This window comes from Marmota monax, unplaced genomic scaffold (assembly GCF_021218885.2).
Source record: "Marmota monax isolate L192 unplaced genomic scaffold, Marmota_monax_Labrador192_F-V1.1 WCK01_AAM20220418_F8-fsc00038, whole genome shotgun sequence".
Classification (NCBI taxonomy): Eukaryota; Metazoa; Chordata; class Mammalia; order Rodentia; family Sciuridae; genus Marmota; species Marmota monax.
The window spans coordinates 1388334-1408218 of NW_026692498.1; the positions used below are offsets into that span (position 1 = coordinate 1388334).

The following is a 19885-nucleotide window of genomic DNA, read 5'->3' on the forward strand; positions in this document are numbered from 1 at the left end:
TCCGCTCGCCTGGATCCTCCTCCCAGCTCCTGCCCTGGGTCCCATCAGGGTGTAGTCTCAGGCCATTCAGGAGCTGGAAATGGACCCACACAGAGGAAGTTTTTTAAAAGTCACTGAGTCAAAATCGGTAGGGATGTCAAGGCAGCCGTGCTGTGGAGAGTTCCGGAAACGCAGGGTGCTGCTCCTCCATGAATCAAGCCAGAGCTCTGGACTCAGGAGAGCCTGGGGCATCTCCCTGCCCTGGGCCCCTTTCCAGGCTTGATGGGGGAGGCTGAGGCAAGTCGCCACCCTCCCTGTGCCAACCCTTGTGGCCTCCTGTGGCCACCAGCACTGTGAACTCAGATAAATGAAGATCCAGTGTGGTCACTGCTTCAGCTCCAGGCCCACCTGGCTTCTCCCCACTCACAGGAGGCCACCCGTCCTGGCTTTGTCTGCCAGGGCCCATGTACCCTTGGTCAGCCCAGGAAGCAGGACCAACACCTGGGAAGGAAGAGGAAGGAGTGTCACGTGATGTGATTCACCAGCCCGAGCGCTGGGGTCCAGACGCTCTTCCTCTCCCTGTGGTGCTGTGAGGGCACCCAGAACCTGGAGCCGGCTATCAAGCCCCATGCCAGAGCTGGCCTGGGCTCCTCCCCTCCTCCCCTGTCCTCTTCCCTCTCCTCTTCCTCTTCCTCCTGCTCCTCTTCCTCCTCCTCCTCCTTTTCTTCCTGCTCTCCTCCTCCTCCTCCTCCTCCTCCTCTCTTCCTCCTTCTCCTCCCTTTCTCTTCTTCCCCTTCTGTTCCTCCTCCTCCTCCTCCTCCTCCTCTCTTCCTCCTTCTCCTCCCTTTCTCTTCTTCCCCTCCTGTTCCTCCTCCTCCTCCTCCTCCTCTCTTCCTCCTTCTCCTCCCTTTCTCTTCTTCTCCTGTTCCTCTTCCTCCTCCTCCTCCTCCTCCTCCTCCTCTTCCTCCTCTTCTTCCTCCTACTCCTCCTTTACTTCCTCCTCTTCTTCCTCCTCTTCCTCTTCCTCCTCCTCTGCCTTCTCTTCCTCCCCCTCCTCCTTTTCTTCCTGCTCTTTTCTCCTCCTCCTCTTACTCTTCCTCCTCCTCTTCTTCCTCCTCTTCCTCTCCTCTTCCTCCTCCTCTTCCTCCTCCTCCTCTTCTTCCTCCTCCTCCTCCTGCTCTTCTTCTCCTCCTCCTCTTCTTCCTACTTCTCCTCCTTTTCTTCCTGCTCTTCTTCCTCCTCCTCTTCTTCCTCCTTCTCCTTCTCCTCTTCCTACTCCTCCTCCTCCTTTTTTCCTGCTCTTCTCCTCCTCTTCCTCCTCTTCATCCTCCTCTGCCGCAGTCTGGCTGGGCACACAATCACGAGCCACCACACAGCTTGTAGATTCAAACAGCAACTCTTTATTCCCGAACTCACACCAGCCGTCTACAAACACGTTCTGGGGAAATCCACGTTCTCTGCCCAAATCCACCTCCACTGGGCTTCTGTCTCCCAAAAAGTACTGTCTGAATCCCATGAGAACTCAAGGGGAACTCAGGCAGTAGGATACGCCATATTCCCAGCAGGAATAATCTTAAACCTTAAACCTGGAACCTAAACCGGGAATGCCCTAATCCGCCCTGGTCCTTGAGCAAGGTCACCTACTGTCGCGACCCCTCGCCAGCAAGGGAAAACACGACACAGGATTCTTCTTTCAGCAGTTTATTCAGGCCTTGTTTCATGTATCATCTTCTAGCGACCCCCCCCGCCGAGCGCCCAAGCACAGCCTAATAAAGCCTCCCGCATACCAATCCCAAGCTGCCACGTGGATCTCTCTCATAGGGTGGTAAGGGATTGCGTGCCAACTCTCCAAAAAAGGAGTTGTTTATCACAGGCCACAGTGGAAGCCGGCGCCATCTTCTAATGGCGGCCACGGTCTATAAGAATGGCTCACCACAGTTCCCCCTTCTATTTTATAAAACAATGCAGGCGAAAGTAGAGGTCCTATCCCACTGTGCAGAAGTGGCTGCAGTGTATGGTTCAGTCCTAAGGAGGTCCCTTCCCTAGACCTGGTCCCATATCAGCCGACGCCTTTTTTCGTAGGGCGGGGCGTGGACGTCAAACCCGCATGCAATAGGACATGCTTTCCTTGAGGTCCGTTGAGGGATCACTCAAGTGCAGTGCCTTGCCTCGCATCCTGTATCGTGACGATGGTGGACGAAGGGGGATAGCTGAGGCTGAACTGTGGCTGTTTATAATGACAAACAAGTTGACAGCACCCTGAAAGAAAGGCACGAACTTCAAGGCGATAGAAAAGTACTAGTGTGGAAACCCATCTGCGTGCAATGGTAACAAGACCTGCAGAGTGCAAGGGCTATTCAGCACTGGGAGAGAATAAGGAAGAGGACATGCCAATTCCAGTGCAATGTGAAACTAACTTGGGGTGCAATGGCCATGCCCAGAAATCACTGTTTAAGATGTGCAAGCCAGATTTGTGGAGAAATGCCATTTTCTAAGGCTACAAGAGCCTGTACAATCATAGCCTTCTCTTGCGCATGGCGAGTTTTAAGGCGACAGAGAAGCCACAAACAAAGCACAACACTGAAGCAACACATTGCCCCAAAAATGCCCACTCCCACCCATTCCTTAAATAAGGAAAAAGCAGAAGATATCCAATCGGTGAATTGACCCAAAGTCACGGAATCGACACGGGTACTGTTCAAGACAGCTATCTGGGTTAGTTGAGACTGGATCATGTTTTCTGCTTCCATGGACCAGGTTCCGGATAGATACTCTCCGATGATGCGGGAGGCATTTCTGGAATCATTAAATCTGACAGAGGTTATACATAAATGTGCACGTTGATCAACACAACCTAAATGTACTAGAACAGACAACTCCTCAACTTGAGCTTGAAGCAGATCTATCCTTTGATTAGCAGCCAAAATCCCAGATAAAATGTGTTGATTAATTTTACTTTGAGATTCAAGTATGGTGGATGTTTGTTGAATAACCTGATTAATAGTGGCAGCAGTTTGTACTTGGCTGGCCATGGCTACTCCAGCTGTAACTGCTGCAGCAGCAGACACCGCCACAGCTGTCACTATAGCTGCCGTAATTCCAAAATCTCTACGGGCTCTAATCAGTTCAACAATAGGAAAAGACTCTGGATCTGTAGTAACCGGAATCGGGACAAAGGTTGGAATTTTCATAACCACTGCCGTAGTCCAGGAGCCATTCCAACACTCAGACAAGTAACAGGTAATATTAGAACAATTAAGCATCCCCTGTAATGTAACATTAGCCAAAAGAAACAGGAACGGAGATTGGAGACAGACTGCTGCGGAGGGTAATGTAGCATTAAACAATTGTGAATTGTTTGCAGAAATTTTAAGCCTCCTACCTCGCTCCGAGTCTTGGGTACTGCCAGAAACATTAAACAGCCAACTTTGGACTCCTAATATTTCCCTGGGGAAACACAAGCGCGGACTAGACTAGCCCAATCTGAGGGAGTCATGCAAAATCTAGTAAGTCCCTCCACCTGAGTGAGAGTGAAAGCGGCATCTATGCCATAAGTGCGGACAGATTCTGCCAAGGTTTTAATTATCTTAAAGTCTAAAGGCTCATGATATCTTCCCCTGTTATTGTCCTGAAATACAGGGTATGCAAGTCCCATATCTGTCTTAACTGTCCTCCAAACTTGTGCATGAAAAGATCTCCCGGAACCTTGGCTCCCACCCACATACGGAGGTGGGGCAATCGGCACCATATCTTCTTCTAGATGTTCTACCTCCTCCTCCTCAGAGTTTTGTTGACCGATGTTAACTCCCTTCCCCTTCTTACAGTAGGCCTGCGTGCCCTGTGTCTCCTTTTTCTTCTTTTTCATTTTTATCTTATGTAGTTGTTGTAACAATATATCAAGGTCCTCAGAACTCTCTGAGTCGATTGTGTTCTCAGGCGTTTTTAATTCGGTCAAGTCTGGGTAGAGCCTTCTCCTATTTTTATCTTCAGGCTCTTTTGCCTTCTCACTACTGTTACTTTTAATACTCTCTGCCACTTCACTACATGATCCTTCAGATTTTTCCTCATGCAGTTGCTCAAGAATAGCTTGACCCTCACTCACAGCTACCTGGCATTTACCATCTGTTATACATCCTCTAACTAACTTCCAAAGTGGTATAACACCACCCTCTAAGGTGCCTTGCTCACGAGCGAAATCTAGATCTTTCCCTAATTTGTCCCAGCTAGGAATCGTAAGACTCCCTGAAAAAGCAAACCAAGGAGCCGCTATATCAGCTTCTCTTAAAAACATCTGCAAAGTACTCTGCTTTATCTTAAGTCCTTTTGAATGTAACAACCCATCTAGGGCCAACAAAATTGGGCTTGAAGAGGTAGCGCCCATAATGTTTTTAGAGCTATAAAGAAAGTGAAAGTACAAAAGTCCCCGCTCTCTTCCTTTTACAGGGGAGCGTTCCGTTCTATGAATTCCCCGCTCTCTTCCTTTTACAGGGGAGCGTCCCTTTTTCCCGCTGTCTCTCTATTTACAGAGAGAGCGCCCCGCTATTTGCTTGCGGATTCCCACTTTACCTGGGAACTTACCGGTGCACCACCCTGACTGCTGAAAGTTCTGGATCCTGGGTTCGAGGAATATAATTCCCCGTCCGGGCCACCAATTGTCGCGACCCCTCGCCAGCAAGGGAAAACACGACACAGGATTCTTCTTTCAGCAGTTTATTCAGGCCTTGTTTCATGTATCATCTTCTAGCGACCCCCCCCGCCGAGCGCCCAAGCACAGCCTAATAAAGCCTCCCGCATACCAATCCCAAGCTGCCACGTGGATCTCTCTCATAGGGTGGTAAGGGATTGCGTGCCAACTCTCCAAAAAAGGAGTTGTTTATCACAGGCCACAGTGGAAGCCGGCGCCATCTTCTAATGGCGGCCACGGTCTATAAGAATGGCTCACCACAACCTACATGCAATGTCACTGCAAAATGTCCTATTTCAACGAGTCCTTCCACTAAGCAACATGGGGTACGCTGGCAAGGAAATTGTCATACCTGTTGAGAGCCACAGCCAAAGGGGCCCCAGCAAACTTCCAGCTGCCAGCAAACTTCCAGCTGCTGGCTGATGATTGGCTCACAGCGGCCCCAGCAACATCTAGCTGATTGGCTCCTCGGCCCCAGCAACATCTAGCTGATTGGCTCCTCTGCGGTGATGCTCATTGGGCTGTTTCCCTGCCCTTTCAGACCACGGAGCTGCTCATTGGGGGACTTTTTTGACTCCGCCCACGTGACCCAGCCAATCGGCCTCAAGAGCAGGATTGTGGGAGGTGGGGAGAAGCTTGTGTGGGAGAGAGAGGCTTGTGGAAAGCCGGTGGTGGCAGTTGAGGCTCTGAGGGTTTTTCCTGAGAGGCTGTTTTGTTTGGCGTGTGTGGTTCTAAAAATAAAGTTAGTTTCTTTTGACAAGTGGCTCCTGATTGTGCCCAGCCAGACTGCGGCATTTGGTGGCTCGCACGGGGAGCGACTGAGGGTAAGTGAAACTGCTCGCCCCTGAGGGCAGGGCGAGAGGATGGGTAGCCATTTTAAGATTCCTCTTTTATTTTGCTTCACTTTTGTTTTAAGTTGCCTGTCCCTGGAGATGAGTGAGACGGAAGAAAAACCACTCACATCTGAGGAAAAACTATTTACGTCTGAGGAACAGATAGGGAGAAAGGACGGATGCCCATGTCAGGAGGATAGAAAGGCTATAATGACTTTTTGTTGTTCCCTTTTTATTTCATTCTGTCTCGGTTTTGTTTGGCGTCATCTTGTTGGGTTGTATTATAGTAGAAATATGGGATCAGAAATTAGTAAAAAACAAACTGAAAGAGTGTTAAGTAAATTGTTAGAGGAAGGAGGCATCCCAGTAAAATCAAGAGCAATCAGGGCATACGTTGATACAATACAGAAATGTAGCCCATGGCTTTTTAAGGAGGAGTTGTTAAATATATCACAATGGAACCATCATGGTGAAGATTTAAAAAGAATAGAAAAGAAAAGCCCAGGGACTCTGCCAGTTGGCACATTGCCATTGTGGACGTTCATATCTTGTTTGCTTAGTCCAAAGCCTTCAGTTCAGACAATGGTAGAAGAAGGAGAAGACATAATGATTCAAGTAAAAGAGAAGGTCTCTCAAGTTAGTCAGACAGAAGAAAAGATTCAAGTAAAAGAGAAGGCCTCTCAAGCTAGTCAGACAGAGAAAGAAAATGTAAAACAGAAAAAGCCGTCAGGGGGAAAGTTACAACAGGAGACTGCTACTAACACCTTTCTATCACCAGAAGGTGTAAGTGTCCAACCAACAGCACCACCTCTACAGGAGACTGCTACTAACACCTTTCTATCACCAGAGGGCGTAAGTGTCCAACCAACAGCGCCACCTCCATATGCTGGGAGGCCCCCAACCCCCGCAGTTGATAGTTGGGATCCTGAGACAAGATCTCAAATATTAACATGCCCTGTATTTGAGGCAGGAGGGCAGCGATTTTACCAAGTTTTAAATTTCAAAACAGTGAAGCAACTAAAAGAGGCTGTAACAACCTATGGTCCTCAAGCACCCTTCACTGTAAGCATGGTCGAATCCATTAACAACTTGAACATGACGCCAACAGATTGGGCTAATATGTGTAAAGCTGTGCTAAATGGAGGACAATACCTGTTATGGAAGGTTGCCAATGAGGAATTTTGCAAGGAGACGGCTAAGCGAAATGCAGCAGCTGGTTATCCTCAGAGAAATCTAGATATGTTGTTAGGAAAGGGACCTTATGAGGATCAGCAGCAACAAATTGCATATGATCCTGGCGTATACGCACAAATTGCTGCAGATGCAATTAAGGCATGGAAGACTTTACAAGGACATGGAGGTTTACAAGGTCAATTATCTAAGGTAATACAAGGAGCTAATGAACCTTATGCTGAATTTGTAGATAGGCTTATTCAAACATCTACCAGAGTTTTTGGGAATACAGAACAAGCAATGCCATTACTAAAACACCTGGCTTATGAGCAAGCGAATCATTGGTGCAGAGATATCATTAGACCATGGAAACATGAAGATTTAAACACATATATTAAATTATGTAGAGACATTAATGAACAAGAGCAAGTCGTGGCAGCTGCAGTAAAACAGGCTTTAGATGCCAGAGACATTAATGAACAAAGGCAAATTGTGGCAGCTGCAGTAAAACAGGCTTTAGATGCCAAGCCAAGAACATGCTACAATTGTGAACAAACAGGACATTTTAAAAGGAATTGCCCCATTGGAGGAGGGTTTAACAAAACTAGGTATCAAAGGAGTAGAATACCAGGTATTTGCCCACGGTGCCATAGAGGGAGACATTGGGCTAATGAATGCCGTTCTCAAACCACCATAGAGGGTACTCAATTATCAAAAAACGGACAAGGACCAGGTGTTTACCCACGATATCATGGAGAAAAGCATCAGGCTCCATTGCCAAAAAATGGACAGGGGGGCTGGACGGGGGACCTAATGCTCCGGGGCCCACAACCACAAATATACGGGGCAATGGAGGAACCCAGCAACCCCATCAGGGTAGTGCCCAGGACACATTGTCCATCAGATCCCTCATCAGACAAACCAGAGGGAGCGCAGGGTTGGACATTTGCGCCTCCACCAGAGCAGTACTAACTCCAGAGATGGGAGTTCAAATCATTCCCACAGGGGTGAAAGGACCTCTTCCCAAAGGAACAGTAGGCTTATTATTGGGACAGAGTTCTTCCACTCTAAAAGGACTTAATGATAAGTCCTGGGGTAATTGATCCCGATTATGAAGGTGAAATAAAAATTATAGCCAGTTCTCCAAGGGGTATATCAGTAATTTCACCAGGAGATAGAATAGCACAGTTACTAATAATACCTAGCCTGCATGATAAATTTTCCAGTAGTACTGTAGAAAGAGGTTCCAGGGGATTAGGCTCCACAGGTGTAGATTGGGCTATGCTTTCTTTAAATTTAGATTCTCGCCCCGTGCTAAAACTAAATATTCAAGGACATGAATTTTTTTTTTTTTTATTGGAAAATCATTATTTATTTGACGGATAACTTCTGAATTAATATAAAGAAATGACAGTAACTTGTATTTACATTCATTCAAAACATTTTCATTAAGCACCAAGTAGAATAGTTTCTGATCTTTTCACCAAAAACACTTTTATCATTGAAAGACTGCCTCAAACTTAGTTTATTTTGTGGGGGATGGGGGGGGGCAGGGATACCAAGGATTGAACTCAGGGACATTCAAGCCACATCCCCAGCCCTATTTTGTATTTTGTTTAGAGACAGGATCTCACTGAATTGCTTAGCACCTGGCTTTTGCTGAAGCTGGCTTTGAACTTGCAATCCTCCTGCCTCAGCCTCCTGAGCCACTGGGATTACAGGTATGTGCCATCACACTCGGCGTTTATTTAGGTTTTTAATCAAGAAACCTAAAGCTGCCAATCAGAGCTTCTATCTGGCATGAGATGACCAGGTTAAAACCCTAAGAGTAAAAAATAACTTTTAAGTTTTGACTTATACACTCCAACCAAGGGGAGATACGCTGGCCTCAGGCTAGTCATCACAGGTCATAGGTCCACAAAGCAAGTATCATCCTCACAGGTCACAAACAAAATGAGTAATATGTATACACAAAATGAGTACAAAATACATGTTCCTGTATATTCCAGGGGAGTAATGCCCATTTCCCATGAGCATACAATGCAGCAAGGAGCACAAAAAAAGATACCATTCACTAACCCACAAGACAGTGGAAGGAAAAAAAGCCCTGTGCCCTGGAATGGAGTGGAGGCTTTGTGGACCAGGTGGCATCCAGGCCACACCAGGAACATGAGTGGATATCAAGGCGCATGGGAAGGGATCTTCAGGGTTGGAAAGGACAAAATGAACCAAGACACAGCCGCAGACCTACTGACTATTCAGAAGACAGAGGAGTGTTTGTACTGGCTGAGGGATATAATCTAAGAGTTGCGTAAAACAGAAAATAGAAAACCTCTTCTGACAAGAGGGCAAAATACCTTCCCCACAGAGGATCCACATGCTCTCGGTGGAGGTGAAGGAGCTGGGGATCACTCTGCAGGTCACCTCCACCCCAAAGCCCTAGGTTCTTGGAATCAAATCCACTGAACAAGAACCTTCCTTCATGTAAACTGCCTTTTCTCCAAAAAGTAAAATAAAAACACAAGCAAACAAAACAAAACAAAACTCAAAAGAAAAAGAATCAGACCAAGCTTTGACCCCTTGTCCATCACTTGTGTCCCAGCGTCATGCTAGGGAGACTGGGTCTGCTGTTACTCACACTGGTTCATTACTATGAGGCTTCCAGCATGTCGTGCTCCCAACACAGCTCCCTCAACACAGCAAACACCACATAACACATACACTCACCCAAACAAAAGGCAGCATCAACTTAAGGATCTCTGCTAACCTAGCATACTTGAACCCTTTTTTCTGACATATTTACAAAATATCTGCACTCTGTACTGCTATGGAAACATTACAAATGTTGCATTAGATTCCTCTTCTTGAGGTAGTTCAAAGTCTTGAGATAGCAAATTTACGTATTTTTCTGTACTACCATGGATGTGTAGTAATCATAAAAGACCAAAAACCAAATTCCTTCTCCCCTCATTCTAGGAGTACTTTAATTTTCCCCCTCGGATCATAGCAAACTAACAACTGGGGGGAAAAAACTATATATAAACTACATAAAATTTTAAAAACAAGCAAAAAGCCAAGAAAAAAAAAATCTGTGGAAAACTAATAGTCTAAACTTTGCTACAGACAAAACAAACAAAATGAAACCTCACTTTGTCTACCAAGCACTTTATAAAGTACTAAGTAATTAACAGCTCATAAAAATTGGGGAAATTTTTAGGTGGAGGTAAAATTAACACCAACTCATTCTCTAGCAAATAGCTGTTCTAAAATGCCACATCCACACAGAGAGGTCTGGAGGAACTGTCTGCAGGAGGCTACCTTGTAGGCCAGACCTCTCTCAGGTCTGCTTCATAGGCGCAGGGATGTTGGCAGATGCCTGTTCCAGGTAGGCCAAGGAGCCCTGAGGGACCTCAGCTGGCTTTTTGTGCTGCACATTGATGTCCTCCAGCACCTGCTGCCAATGCCTCAGCTTTGTCAAGTGCTTCTGCACCAGTGCATCTTTCCGCTGCAACTCATTTCTTAGTTCTGAGACGTCCTCTTTTATAACTTGCTCAGGTTTCTGAACAGACAACTGCAATCTTTTTTGTAGAAAAAAGCATTCTGTCTGTCTTGCAATATCCAGAAACTTCTGGATACACTGATCAACACCAGTTCGAATTTCTTCCTGATCGGTGCCATTGACATAATCTTGACTCACGAGAGAAGCAAAGCAAGCCTCGAACGACGACTCCAGCTCGTCCACCAAGGTGCTGCTAGAAATCCTCGGCGCGCCAGGCGCTGCCTGAAGAAGCGAAGCCTGGCCCGGGAGTCCCAGCGCGGGTTGCGGGGGGCCCGGCGGCTGCCCGGAGAACATACAACCCAGCGGAGCCGCCATGTCTGCGGTGGCGGGTCGCCGCCCACTCAAGGACATGAATTTAATGGGCTACTGGACACAGGTGCAGACCTAGGCATCATCTCTCGTCAAGAATGGCCGAAACATTGGCCATTACAACAGGCCACTCAAACGCTTCGAGGCCTAGGAGTGGCAACTAATCCCCATAGAAGTGCAATGGTATTAGATTGGAAGGATCCCAAAGGATGTGAAGGAACTACACAGCCATATGTATTGGATCATCTTCCTATAAATTTATGGGGACAAGATGTCCTAGATCAATTAGGTTTGACATTAACAAATGACATCAATCCAAATGCGCCCACTATTAGGGCTAGACAAGGTTTTAGGAAAAAAAAAGATTAGGAGAACAAGAACAAGGTATAGCAGCGCCAATTCAAACAGATCAAGGAATAAATAGATATGGATTGGGTTTTCAGAAGGGGTCACTGAGACAATAAAAATTACTTGGAAATCAGAAAGCCCAGTATGGGTTCCTCAGTGGCCCCTGACTAAAGAAAAGATACAAGCAGCCCATGACCTGGTCAAACAACAATTAGCAGAGGGACATATACAACCTTCCATATCTCCCCATAATACTCCCATTTTTGTCATTAAAAAGAAATCTGGTAAATGGAGATTATTGAAAGATTTAAGAGCCATTAATAATGAGATGGTTATTATGGAACCTGCTCAATCAGGGATTCCTCAATTGTCTGCTTTGCCAAAAACCTGGTATGTTTTAGCTATAGATATTAAAGATTGTTTTTTTTTTTCAATTCCAATTCATCCTGAGGATAGTCCACGTTTTGCATTTACTATCCCTGCACTGAATCATGAAGGTCCCGATCGAGATATGAATGGAAAGTACTCCCTCAAGGGATGGCTAACAGCCCAACTATGTGTCAAATTTATGTTAACAAAGCAATCCAGCCACTTAGAAATCAAAATCCTGAACTACAAATATTTCACTAAATGGATGTTGTATTATTAGCATATAAAGATATAAACACATTGCTAGAATGTTATGTCACACTTACAAATTTATTAAAAAATTATAATCTAGAGATAGCAATAGATAAAGTACAATTAAATTTCCCAATTAATTATTTAGGAGTTCTATTATCCTCAACCATAGTCTGTCCACCAAAAATTCAAATATGAGTAGATCAACTCAAATCACTTAACGACTTTCAAAAGTTATTAGGAGACATAAATTGGATAAGGCCTTATCTAGGCATACCAACAGGAGAGTTGGGACCTTTATTTGATATCCTCAAAGGTCCATCAGATCCAAATTCACCCCGAATGTTAATGCCTGAAGCAAGAAAGGCATTAAAAAGTCATTGAAACATATATGGAAAATATGCATTTGGATAGAATTGATATAAGTTTGCCTTTATTATTTATTGTACTACCAACAAAAAATATTCCTACAGGAGTATTTTGGCAAGAAGGTCCATTATTATGGATACATTTATCTTATTCTCCTAACACTATTCTTACTAGGTATCCTGAGGCTGCAGGACAATTGATACTCAAAGGAATAAAAGCAGCAAAGGGAGTGTTTGGGATTTCTCCCAATAAAATTATGACTCCATATAGTATGGATCAAATTGATGAGTTAGCTAATGAGTTAAATACTTGGGCAATAATCATGTGCAAATCTAATGTTTCATTTGATAACCACTTACCATCTAACCCTTTGTTGTCTTTTTGGTCTTCGCATCCTCTAGTTTTTCCAATGACAAGAAAAACACCTATCATGAATGCTCCAAATATATTCACTGATGGGTCAAATAATGGTACAGCAGCAGTAGTTACCCCTGATCAAACTTTTACATTTTTAGTACCCAAACAATCAGCTCAAAAGGTAGAGCTTAATGCAGTATTACAAGCTTTTGTGATGTTTAAAGATTCTGTATTTAATTTATTTTCTGATAGTCAGTATGTAGTTAATGCTATAGTATCCCTTGAAGATGCTGGTAGGATTTCCCCTTCCTCTACTGTTTTCTCTTTGCTTTCCACTATACAAAGTCTAACCTGGGACTGAAAAGATCCATTCTTTATAGGACATATCAGGGCACATACAGGATTGCCTGGAGCCCTTAGTTTGGGCAATGAGTTAGCAGATAAAACTACACATGACATACATATTTTCTCCACAATAGAAGAAGCTACAAATTTTTATAAAAGGTTCCATGTCAATGCTAATACTTTACAAAAGCATTTTAAAATAACCAAGGAACAAGCTAGACAAATAATAAAACAATGTCAAAATTGTGTGACCTTTTTACCACAAGTTAATCTTGGAGTCAATCCGAGAGGACTGATTCCTAACCATATTTGGCAGATGGATCACACACTTGCCAGAATTTTGAAAATTAAAATATTTGCATGTTACAGTTGATACTTCTTCTGGATTTTTGATGGGCTCCCTTCATGCTGGAGAAAAAAACTAAAGATATTATAGCTCATTGCTTACAAAATTTTGCCACTGTGGGCGTTCCTAAACAGTTAAAAACAGATAATGGTCCTGGTTATACTTCTACCTGTTTTAAACAATTTTGCTCATCATTTGGCATTACTCACATAACAGGAATCCCACACAATACACAGGGACAAGGCATAGTTGAAAGAGCTCATCAAACTATTAAAATGTACTTATTAAAGCAAAAAGAGGGAATTGGGAAGGGGTATACATCCCCCAAAGATAAACTTAAAATAACCCTTTTTACTCTAAACTTTTTGAATTTGGATTCATCAGGGCTTAGTGCTGCGGAAAGGCATATGTGTCCCAAAAATGTACATAAGCCCAAGGTACTTTGGAAGGATATTCTAACAGGACAATGGAAAGGTCCTGACCCAGTGATTGTCTGGAATCGGGGGTCTGTTTGTGTGTTTCCACAGGGAGAACAGCAGCCGATTTGGATTCCAGAGAGACTAACTAAAGAGATTTCTACAGACCAAAAAGAAGATGATTTGACTCTCAGCAGGAAGGTACTCCACAGCAACCAGGTTCTAGAAATTCTCCTCCATTACATCTTGGTACAGCTTCCTCTGAGTAAGGTCCGGCAGCCCCAGCTCCTGTGTGGTGAGGACCCTAGCCACATCGTTGAATGTCACTGCTCCTGAAGATTGGTCATTTGTTCCTGCTCCTTCCAGGGAAGGCCAGATTCCTGAACAGGCATGTCTCTTACAGCAGCTCCATGTCCTAAATGGACAGATGGAAAATCCTGTGAACCAGGAGTCCCTTTCTCTTGTAGACCGATCCACAGAGTCCACAGGAGAATGCCTGGACGTCAGGGAGAGATGGGATCAATAAACTTAAGGATGAGCCTTCATTTCAGCAGCAACACAGTCCCTCCCGCTGCCCTGGTTCAGGGGGGAGAAAAGGCTACTGTGAGACTAGCCATTTCTCCTCGCCGGCTTCCAGGTGAAACGCGCGCTGCAAACACCGAACCCTGTGGACAGCAAAGGTGACCAGGCGCCGCAGCGGACCTGAGCCTTGACCTGAGCCTCATCTAACAGGCTCCTCCGCAGGACCTGCCGGCTTACTGCCCTCCCAGAGCAGGAACAGCTCAGAGATGGCAACGGCGAGCTGTCTCACACAGAAGGCAGGAGCATCTTCGGAGGCAGACAGGGCTCAGGGGATCCACGCTTCTGCCCTCTGCCTCTCGGCCTCCACACCAGCCTCGACTTCTGCATGTTAAATCGCCGGACAGGTGGTCGTGAGACTCACATTCAGGCTGAAAAGGCTCTGCGGGTTGTTGTGGCTACAGGCAGGGTGGACTCACTTCCCGGACCAAAAGATGGTGACTGCCTTGCTTTCCTGGCAGAAGCAGCTGCTGTTTTCTTTATAAAGTATCTAGCCTCAGGTATTTCATCACAGTAACAGAAAACGGATGAATGCAAATAGCAACAAGAGTACACTTCCCAATGTTTGGACAGTCACATCCTGAGAAGAAAACGAGAATTTGCCTCTGAGATGATGAACTCGCAGGTGTGGGTGTTCTGTTTGAGCTTATGGGGATTTCTTGATATTTTTCTATGCTAAATATGTTATTCTTGCACTTCAGAAATGGCAAATAAGAGGTTAAACATGAGGTCACGAAGAGTCATGGTTATGCCCTAGGGATAGAACTGGAGTGTGCAGCAGCCCTGGAGCCAGTGGTATCCTATACAGTGAGAGGGTGAAGGTGGGGAGGTATGTGGGGACTGATGCAATGACAGTAAGCAATTTCTTTTGCAGGGAACTCTAAACCTCAAAGAAAGATCTGGGGGAAGGGTGTGGATAGGAACCTGCGTGGCCAGTCGGTAGAAGCTGCAAAGTCCACAGAACAAGCTGTCTTGAGTCTAAAAGTGCACCTGGCTCATTCTGCACCAGAATCTGAATTTCTTATGATTTTGGACAAAAGGAAACATTGGTCACTCCACTGGGTCTCTGCAGTGAAGCAAGGGAGATTTGGACATGGCAAGACATTCCCAAATCACCTCCTTCTGGGGGTCCCCCAGCCAGAGGAGCCGGGCACTGAAGCTGCACAGAAGGCAGTGGGTGAGTGGGTGTGTCACAGGTGGAGCAGTTTGTGTTGTTGTAAACACACAACTTCCCTAGGGAAAGTGTGAAAATAGACATAAGGAAGAGACTGTGTCTGCCATCAGGACCCCAGACAGGTACTTAAAGCCCTGGCTCAGGAGGCCCCACACCTCACTCCTCCCTCTCCACCTGCTGCTCTCACCTCCTCCAACCTCCACCTCCAGAACCATGACCTGCTGTGGCTGCTCCGGGGGCTGTGGCTCCAGCTGTGGGGGCTGTGGCTCCAGCTGTGGGGGCTGTGGCTCCAGCTGCTGCAAGCCCGTGTGCTGCTGTGTGCCAGCCTGTTCCTGCTCCAGCTGTGGCTCCTGTGGGGGCTGCAAGGGGGGCTGTGGCTCCTGTGGGGGCTGCAAGGGGGGCTGTGGCTCCTGTGGGGGCTGCAAGGGGGGCTGTGGCTCCTGTGGGGGCTGCAAGTCCAGCTGCTGTCAGTCCAGCTGCTGCAAGTCCAGCAGCTGCAAGCCCTGCTGCTGCCAGGACAGCTGCTGCCAGTCCAGCTGCTGCAAGCCCTGCTGCTGCCAGGACAGCTGCTGCAAGTCCAGCTGCTGCAAGCCCTGTTGCTTCCAGGACAGCTGCTGCAAGCCCTGCTGCTGCCAAGACAGCTGCTGCAAGTCCAGCTGCTACAAGCCCTGCTGCTGCCAGGACAGCTGCTGCAAGTCCAGCTGCTGCAAGCCCTGCTGCTGCCAAGACAGCTGCTGCAAGTCCAGCTGCTGCAAGCCCTGCTGCTGCCAGGACAGCTGCTGCAAGTCCAGCTGCTGCAAGCCCTGCTGCTGCCAGTCCAGCTGTTGTAAGCCCAGCTGCTGCAAGCCCTGCTGCTGCCAGGACAGCTGCTGCCAGTCTAGCTGCTGCAAGCCCTGCTGCTGCCAGTCCAGCTGCTGCAAGCCCTGCTGCTCCTCAGGCTGTGGGTCCTCCTGCTGCCAGTCCAGCTGCTGTGCCCCTATTTGCTGTCAGTGCAAGGTCTGAGGTTCTGGACACAGAACTCCAGTTGCCCCTGCGCACCCTCAGTCTCCAGACAGGGGCAGAAGCTGCACCCCAGGCCCCTGGGGCTCACCCCTGGCTCTTATCTTCCAGTTGTTGGAAGCTGCATCTGCAGACCAAGGAGGACCCAGGTCTCCAGGGAAGGACACCACTCACTCGTGGGGCTAGGTCCCTCTTCCAATGCCCAGGGAATCATGCCTCTCATCCCTCACCCACATTCTCCAGCCTCTGAGTCACTGCCCCTCATGGCCTCTGGCTTCATCTGGACATGCAGCACACAGTGGAGTCCCCACAGCCTGGGCACCCCCAAGCTGTGAGCACCTTGTCCACTGACAGTGGCCCAGCCCAGGCTGGCTCCTCTGGGCCCTCCCTCTCTGGCCAACTTCTCTGATTCCTCTGTGGAGGCGTGAACTGTACCCTTGATGTCCTGAAATAAAGTCTGTCACCCACTCTGTTTCCATGGTGTTCTTCCTTTCTTTAGCCCTTTCCGCTCGCCTGGATCCTCCTCCCAGCTCCTGCCCTGGGTCCCATCAGGGTGTAGTCTCAGGCCATTCAGGAGCTGGAAATGGACCCACACAGAGGAAGTTTTTTAAAAGTCACTGAGTCAAAATCGGTAGGGATGTCAAGGCAGCCGTGCTGTGGAGAGTTCCGGAAACGCAGGGTGCTGCTCCTCCATGAATCAAGCCAGAGCTCTGGACTCAGGAGAGCCTGGGGCATCTCCCTGCCCTGGGCCCCTTTCCAGGCTTGATGGGGGAGGCTGAGGCAAGTCGCCACCCTCCCTGTGCCAACCCTTGTGGCCTCCTGTGGCCACCAGCACTGTGAACTCAGATAAATGAAGATCCAGTGTGGTCACTGCTTCAGCTCCAGGCCCACCTGGCTTCTCCCCACTCACAGGAGGCCACCCGTCCTGGCTTTGTCTGCCAGGGCCCATGTACCCTTGGTCAGCCCAGGAAGCAGGACCAACACCTGGGAAGGAAGAGGAAGGAGTGTCACGTGATGTGATTCACCAGCCCGAGCGCTGGGGTCCAGACGCTCTTCCTCTCCCTGTGGTGCTGTGAGGGCACCCAGAACCTGGAGCCGGCTATCAAGCCCCATGCCAGAGCTGGCCTGGGCTCCTCCCCTCCTCCCCTGTCCTCTTCCCTCTCCTCTTCCTCTTCCTCCTGCTCCTCTTCCTCCTCCTCCTCCTTTTCTTCCTGCTCTCCTCCTCCTCCTCCTCCTCCTCCTCCTCCTCCTCTCTTCCTCCTTCTCCTCCCTTTCTCTTCTTCCCCTCCTGTTCCTCCTCCTCCTCCTCCTCCTCCTCTCTTCCTCCTTCTCCTCCCTTTCTCTTCTTCCCCTCCTGTTCCTCCTCCTCCCCCTCCTCCCCTCTCCCTCCTTCTCCTCCCCTCCTCTTCTTCTCCTCCTGTTCCTCTTCCTCCTCCTCCTCCTCCTCCTCCTCCTCTTCCTCCTCTTCTTCCTCCTACTCCTCCTTTACTTCCTCCTCTTCTTCCTCCTCTTCCTCTTCCTCCTCCTCTGCCTTCTCTTCCTCCCCCTCCTCCTTTTCTTCCTGCTCTTTTCTCCTCCTCCTCTTCCTCTTCCTCCTCCTCTTCTTCCTCCTCTTCCTCTCCTCTTCCTCCTCCTCTTCCTCCTCCTCCTCTTCTTCCTCCTCCTCCTCCTGCTCTTCTTCTCCTCCTCCTCTTCTTCCTACTTCTCCTCCTTTTCTTCCTGCTCTTCTTCCTCCTCCTCTTCTTCCTCCTTCTCCTTCTCCTCTTCCTACTCCTCCTCCTCCTTTTTTCCTGCTCTTCTCCTCCTCTTCCTCCTCTTCATCCTCCTCTGCCGCAGTCTGGCTGGGCACACAATCACGAGCCACCACACAGCTTGTAGATTCAAACAGCAACTCTTTATTCCCGAACTCACACCAGCCGTCTACAAACACGTTCTGGGGAAATCCACGTTCTCTGCCCAAATCCACCTCCACTGGGCTTCTGTCTCCCAAAAAGTACTGTCTGAATCCCATGAGAACTCAAGGGGAACTCAGGCAGTAGGATACGCCATATTCCCAGCAGGAATAATCTTAAACCTTAAACCTGGAACCTAAACCGGGAATGCCCTAATCCGCCCTGGTCCTTGAGCAAGGTCACCTACTGTCGCGACCCCTCGCCAGCAAGGGAAAACACGACACAGGATTCTTCTTTCAGCAGTTTATTCAGGCCTTGTTTCATGTATCATCTTCTAGCGACCCCCCCCGCCGAGCGCCCAAGCACAGCCTAATAAAGCCTCCCGCATACCAATCCCAAGCTGCCACGTGGATCTCTCTCATAGGGTGGTAAGGGATTGCGTGCCAACTCTCCAAAAAAGGAGTTGTTTATCACAGGCCACAGTGGAAGCCGGCGCCATCTTCTAATGGCGGCCACGGTCTATAAGAATGGCTCACCACAGTTCCCCCTTCTATTTTATAAAACAATGCAGGCGAAAGTAGAGGTCCTATCCCACTGTGCAGAAGTGGCTGCAGTGTATGGTTCAGTCCTAAGGAGGTCCCTTCCCTAGACCTGGTCCCATATCAGCCGACGCCTTTTTTCGTAGGGCGGGGCGTGGACGTCAAACCCGCATGCAATAGGACATGCTTTCCTTGAGGTCCGTTGAGGGATCACTCAAGTGCAGTGCCTTGCCTCGCATCCTGTATCGTGACGATGGTGGACGAAGGGGGATAGCTGAGGCTGAACTGTGGCTGTTTATAATGACAAACAAGTTGACAGCACCCTGAAAGAAAGGCACGAACTTCAAGGCGATAGAAAAGTACTAGTGTGGAAACCCATCTGCGTGCAATGGTAACAAGACCTGCAGAGTGCAAGGGCTATTCAGCACTGGGAGAGAATAAGGAAGAGGACATGCCAATTCCAGTGCAATGTGAAACTAACTTGGGGTGCAATGGCCATGCCCAGAAATCACTGTTTAAGATGTGCAAGCCAGATTTGTGGAGAAATGCCATTTTCTAAGGCTACAAGAGCCTGTACAATCATAGCCTTCTCTTGCGCATGGCGAGTTTTAAGGCGACAGAGAAGCCACAAACAAAGCACAACACTGAAGCAACACATTGCCCCAAAAATGCCCACTCCCACCCATTCCTTAAATAAGGAAAAAGCAGAAGATATCCAATCGGTGAATTGACCCAAAGTCACGGAATCGACACGGGTACTGTTCAAGACAGCTATCTGGGTTAGTTGAGACTGGATCATGTTTTCTGCTTCCATGGACCAGGTTCCGGATAGATACTCTCCGATGATGCGGGAGGCATTTCTGGAATCATTAAATCTGACAGAGGTTATACATAAATGTGCACGTTGATCAACACAACCTAAATGTACTAGAACAGACAACTCCTCAACTTGAGCTTGAAGCAGATCTATCCTTTGATTAGCAGCCAAAATCCCAGATAAAATGTGTTGATTAATTTTACTTTGAGATTCAAGTATGGTGGATGTTTGTTGAATAACCTGATTAATAGTGGCAGCAGTTTGTACTTGGCTGGCCATGGCTACTCCAGCTGTAACTGCTGCAGCAGCAGACACCGCCACAGCTGTCACTATAGCTGCCGTAATTCCAAAATCTCTACGGGCTCTAATCAGTTCAACAATAGGAAAAGACTCTGGATCTGTAGTAACCGGAATCGGGACAAAGGTTGGAATTTTCATAACCACTGCCGTAGTCCAGGAGCCATTCCAACACTCAGACAAGTAACAGGTAATATTAGAACAATTAAGCATCCCCTGTAATGTAACATTAGCCAAAAGAAACAGGAA

The 19885-nt window shown here is 47.6% G+C and overlaps 2 protein-coding genes across 2 annotated transcripts; one reads left to right on the forward strand and one right to left on the reverse strand.

Moving 5' to 3' along the window:
* Positions 1–8136: 8136 nt before the first annotated feature.
* On the reverse strand, positions 8137–10558 carry LOC124092781 (mediator of RNA polymerase II transcription subunit 28-like). The gene has a single exon (XM_058579351.1). It carries the CDS (start codon positions 10541–10543, stop codon positions 10007–10009), a length of 537 nt encoding a protein of 178 aa, XP_058435334.1. The 5' UTR covers positions 10544–10558; the 3' UTR covers positions 8137–10006.
* Positions 10559–15305: 4747 nt separating this feature from the next.
* On the forward strand, positions 15306–16558 carry LOC124092678 (keratin-associated protein 5-1-like). Its single transcript, XM_058579627.1, has 2 exons — positions 15306–15398; positions 15519–16558. The coding sequence occupies exons 1-2, from the start codon at positions 15306–15308 to the stop codon at positions 16092–16094; spliced, it is 669 nt and encodes a 222-aa protein (XP_058435610.1). The 3' UTR covers positions 16095–16558.
* The last annotated feature ends 3327 nt before the right edge of the window (positions 16559–19885 follow it).